Genomic DNA, 5,112 nt, shown 5'->3' on the forward strand with positions numbered 1-5,112 from the left:
GGGGGTGGGGTCGGAGCGGGGGGTGGGGTCGGGGCCCGGATGGGGGCAGCGCGGGACCAACTCTTGCCCACAAAGGGCGCTGCTGCCCGGGCGGTTACCTGGGCCCGAGGCTCGCGGCCGCACCCTCACCTGAGGCAGACGGAGCAGGATGCCGGCCGCCTGGATGAGCTCGCAGCCTACCACGCGAAGGTCGGTCTCCGTGCCGGTGTCGAGGCCGCTCGACATGGACGGCGTGAAGCGGAGCTTGTCGTCAGGTAAGAGGCAGTTTTCCAAGGTGATGAGCACCCCGGAGTATAGCCGGTCCCCAATCAGCACACCTTGCGACCCGGGGACTGCGCCCCCAGAACCCGGGACGCCGGCTGCTGCCGCAGGAGCTGCCGACCCCGCAGCCCCAGCCGCCGCCGCCGCCGCCGCCGCCATTTTGTGCTGCCGACTCCCTTACGACTTCTTCCCGCAGGGCGGCTCCTCGCGACGCTCTACTGCTGCCATCGCCCCGCCCCGTCTCATACCATTGGTTCGGCCTGAGGGCAGCGTGACGCAGCCTAGCGGCGATTGGCTACTCCACCTGCCCGTCAGTAACGCGCCTAACGCCGTCGCCGGAACCTGGCTCAGGTCTGAGGGCGGGCTCGTTACCCAGGGTACTCTGCGGTGCCGGCCGACCCGGAAGCACGTCTGCCCCGAGCGGAGGCGCGGGTGCCTGGCTGAGAGCGCCTGCCCGGGCGCCCCGAGCGGGGCGGGGCTTCTTCGAAGCCGCCCACGTTCGAACGAAGACCCCCCCTGATGGCCGAAGCTCGCGTCTCGGAAGTCGTATGGGTCACGGGGGTCCATGTCGGTGGGGTCTGGGGTGGGACGACCCCCGCTGCTATCCCCTGGGTGCGGGGCATGGTCAGAGCCTCCCCTCGGCGTCGCCCTGAATGAGACGCGCGTGCGCGGTGTGCCCCCGGCCGTCCTCGGCATCGTGTCTCCAGTCCCTCCCGACTCCAGGCTTTGGGGATGCCTATTAACGCCAGACTCCCGCAGAGTCTTGCCTTCAAAACTCAGCCCCTGGGGAGAGATGGGTGGGGGATGACTGGAAACGCGGCCTCGACGTCCCTACAGAGCCCTTCCCGTGGGGAGACCCAAGTACGTCAAGGTTCAGGCCCACGGAAGGGGTCCGGGGAGCGAGGCCCGGCGCGCCCCGTCTGAAGGCGCTTGGACAGAACCCCACAAACGGCTGGGAGACAGTGAAGGATCGTGACATCGCTGATCCTCCCCCAGGCGACCTCACGCCCTGCCCGTCATGGTTCACGGCCTTCACCACCTGCGGCGGTCCTGCGATCGATCACAGCTGTCCAGGAGGAGCAGATGCAGGACGCATCTGTGGGGGCAGTTACCCCGAACATTCGCCAGGACTAGTACAGGACCCCGGATGAAGATGGTGGGGAAGCCTGCACTGGGCGGGGAAGTGTGGGGGTCAGCAGAGGCTTGAGTGTGAGTTCACACCGAGCTGCCACTGACTGCACCGTTGTTTTTGTTTTTCAGAAGATTTAGAATTGAGTGACCGCCCAGTTTAAACGGGCTGAAATCCAGAGGCCACCATTGCCCCTCACCCCGCCCCCAGGCCCAGCTGTCCATTAGCTCTGCCATGACAGTGACAACCAAGACCCACTCTCCTCACCGCCTGCCATGGGCAGCAGGATATGGTTACAGCTTCACCCCGTTCTCTTTCCCCAAGCTGGCAGTCTTATGTGAGTTATAGCTACACATCGCAGGAAACCCCACCACACAGCTGGTTTCTCATGGTGCTGCATGCCCATTCCCTCAGCTGTGACTGCCAGAGTGGGAGGTGGTGGTGCCTCCAGCCAATCAGGCCCAGGCCCTGGAGCTGCCTGGGAACAGGACCATGGCACCACAGCCTCTGCTGGCACAAAGCGAGTGCATGCTGGGAGCAGCCCACAGTAGTCTGTGACATCTGTGTATTCCTTTATTGAGATGGGATGCAGCACAGGCAGCTTTGCCACAGTGCAGCAGTGTGCACAGAATGTGGCCGCCCAAAGCTCTGTCCTCCACCTGTTGTACAGGAGCCATCTTTCAAGGGCTGACAGGCATTTAACGCCCCGTGCACACGGCCAGACACTGCACTCATGTGGGGGAAAGGACGCCGAATGAGACTTGGTCCCCAGTGTCCAGAGGCTTCAGGTGTGGTGGCTGTCATCAAGCACAGTGACGGGCCAGGAGGGGGAACTCTTAGCCATGCAGTGATGGAAGCCAGAAAGGATGACGCCTGCATTGAGAATGGAGTGGTCGGCCTGAAGCCATCTCTAGCAAGTGGCCAGGACTTTGTTTCTCTGTGCAGGCTGGAAGTGGGTGGTGAGTCTAAGAAAAAGGCCCAGAGAGACTGCCCAGCAACTGCTGGCCAAGGGTGAAGGGCACGTCCCCACAGGATGCAAGCCGGCTGCCTTTGGTGGGGAAATGGGCACTCACTTTAGGTGCTTCTACGGCAGGTTGGCGCGGGGTGTGTGCACTGCTGTGTAAATGAAGCGGGCATCAGCAGGCAGACAGCAGCGGGTAACCTGGGTCTCAAGAGCCTTCCTCAGGCAGAAAGACCAGGGGAGACATACATCAGCCTTGGGGTTAATGGACAGTTGTCTGTTGGGTCTTGCTTCCTGGAGATAGCTAAAAAGTCAGTCCAGCCTGCAGGGACTAGGCCACCACCCACCTGATGTGGGGGCATTTCCCCCAATCCCTGCTGGGCTGCTGAACGCAGAGCACCTAAGGAAGCTGAGGCTGGTGTTCTGAGTGGTGACATAGCTGAGCCACAGGGCTCTGCTGGACATGAGCCTGGGGGGATGGGGCAGGGCGAGGTCTGAGGTCAGTCCTGGGCGGGATGGAGTAGGTAGGGGCTCAGGGAACTGGCCAGCGGGCACTGCACACACAGCCCTTGAGGGGAGCCTGGAGTAGACCTCCCAGTGTGCAGAAGGCAACAGCCTGCTCAGCTGCATCCCACAACCAGGTGCCTGCAGCAGCCCTGACGCAAGGCGAGCTCCATGGAGTGTTCGCTTGATACAGGAAAATGGCTCTAAAAACTGAACAGTGTTTTGAGTTTCACTCACACGAAACACAGAAGTCATCTGTGAGGCTCTGCCCCAGAGAGGAGGGGCCCCTCATGGCTGTTACTAGAACGTAGGGGATAAACACAAGTACAAATCAAAGAAACTGCAAATGACTCTGTCTTTTCCTGATGAATACAGCAATCCTCAGTGGTACTGCACCACTCGTGAAAAAATGCCTTCGGGCTCCTTCCCATCCCCCAAAGCGGCAGCAAAGCCTTCTTGTCGCCTCCTGGTGGCCAAGGCAGCCAAAGATTTAAAAGTCTTTGGTTCGTAGATGGCCAGATCCGCTAGGACTCTCCTGTTGAGCTCCACCTGGCACTGGGAAAAGAATCAGAGCCTGCAGTCAGCATCATGCTCACACTTCAGGGAGGCTCTGCTCTGCCCTGGCTCAGGAAGAATGCAGATGAACATTCCCTGAGGGGGTGGGGGCCCAGGAGAGGACTTCCAGGCAGGATGCTGATGGATAAATGTGGACAAGGGTGAGGCTGCAGTCCAGTCCTGGTGTCAGCCCACAGAACCAAAGACCTTGTTCAGGGTCAGCGGCCCTCACCCTGAGTGACCCTGGAGGTCAGCCTGGAAGTTCCACAAGAGAGCTAAGAACTGCGGATGATTCCAGAAAGCTCATGAACAATGCCAGAGTTAAAGGAGCAGAAAAGAAGGGAGGCAGTCTCTGAGCATTCAATTTAGCTACCAAACCCTGGCACGGTGGCTCATGCTTATAATCCCAGTACTTTGGGAGGCCGAGGCAGGTGGATCACGTGAAGTCAGGACTTTGAGAACAGCCTGACCAACATAGAGAAACCCCATCTCTACTGAAAAATACAAAATTAGCCGGGCGTGATGACCCACGCCTATAATCCCAGCTACTGTGGAGGCTGAGGCAGGAGAATCGCTTGAACCTGGGAGGTGGAGGTGCGGTGAGCTGAGATCGCACCACTGCACTGCAGCGTGGGCAACAAGAGTGAGACTCTGTCTCAAAAAAAAATAATAATAAAAAAATTCCACTATCAAGGAGGAAGTGGACCAGCTGCACTCCCTGTGACCTGTGTGCCTTGTGCAAAGTCTGTCTCTTTTCTGAGCTACAATTCCCTGAGTAAAATGGGAATATGAAACCTCCTAAGCATACCCCAAGGATCTTTGTAAAGCACCAAAGAGAGCCTTCTGTGAAACTTCTACCCCCTTAACTTTTTCTTTTTTTCTGAGACAGAGTCTTGCTTTGTTGCCCAGGCTGGAGTGCAGTGGCCCAATCTCGGCTCACTGCAACCTCCACCTCCTGGGTTCATGCGATTCTCCTGCCTGAGTCTCTTGAGTAGCTGGGACTACAGACGCCCGCCACGACGCCTGGCTAATTATTGTATTTTTGGTAGAGACAAGGTTTCACCACATTGGCCAGGCTGGTCTCAAACTCCAAATCTCGATGGGCGTAGTGGCTCACACCTGTAATCCTAGCACTTTGGAGGCCAAGGCGGGTGGATCACCTGAGGTAAGGAGTTCGAGACCAGCCTGGCCAACATGGTGAAACCCTGTCTCTATTAAAAAAAAAAAAAAACTCCCAATCTCAGGTGATCCACCTGCCTCAGCCTCCCAAAGGGCTGGGATTACAGGTGTGAGCCAACATGCCTGTAATCCCAGCCCTTTGGGAGGCTGAGGCGGGCAGATCACGAGGTCAAGAGATCAAGACCATCCTGGCCATGATGAAACCTCGTCTCTACTAAAAATAGAAAAATTAGCCGGGTGTGGTGGCACACACCTGTAGTCCCATCTACTTGGGAGGCCGAGGCAGAAGAATCGCTTGAACCCAGGAGGCGGAGGTTGCAGTGAGCTGAGATTACGCCACTGCACTCCAGCCTGGGTGACAGAACAAGACTCTGTCTCAAAAAAAAAAAAAACAAATATTAATGCACACAAAAGCAGAGGGAATAGCATAATGACCAAATTCGGTCATCACCGAGATTTTGCAGTATTTGCATAAACCATCCCTTCACTCCAAAACATTCCCCATTCCTTACTGGAAGTTTCC

General features: G+C 57.7%; 2 protein-coding genes across 10 annotated transcripts in view; both read right to left on the bottom strand.

Moving 5' to 3' along the window:
• The window catches only part of CCNL2 (cyclin L2), an 11,993-nt gene extending 11,522 nt beyond the window's left edge, over positions 1-471 (bottom strand). For 4 of the 9 annotated variants that reach the window (XR_005202488.1, XR_005202487.1, XR_005202486.1 and 1 more), the window contains exon 1: positions 130-471. Coding sequence is in view for 2 of the 9 variants with exons in the window: in XM_017542582.2 (XP_017398071.1) it covers positions 130-420 (291 nt within the window). In the remaining 7 variants the exon portion in view is untranslated. The remainder of the gene's footprint in view (positions 1-129) is intronic. The other 5 variants (XM_017542581.2, XM_017542580.2, XM_037743486.1 and 2 more) reach the window with 3 other exon arrangements.
• A 2,715-nt stretch (positions 472-3,186) lies between these two features.
• Positions 3,187-5,112, bottom strand: part of MRPL20 (mitochondrial ribosomal protein L20) — a 6,273-nt gene continuing 4,347 nt past the window's right edge. The window contains exon 4 of the mRNA XM_017542584.2: positions 3,187-3,410. Coding sequence (XP_017398073.1) covers positions 3,237-3,410 — 174 coding nt within the window. The 3' untranslated portion in view covers positions 3,187-3,236. The remainder of the gene's footprint in view (positions 3,411-5,112) is intronic.

This window comes from Cebus imitator, unplaced genomic scaffold, assembly GCF_001604975.1.
Source record: "Cebus imitator isolate Cc_AM_T3 unplaced genomic scaffold, Cebus_imitator-1.0 Scaffold145, whole genome shotgun sequence".
In the NCBI taxonomy this organism is placed as follows: domain Eukaryota; kingdom Metazoa; phylum Chordata; class Mammalia; order Primates; family Cebidae; genus Cebus; species Cebus imitator.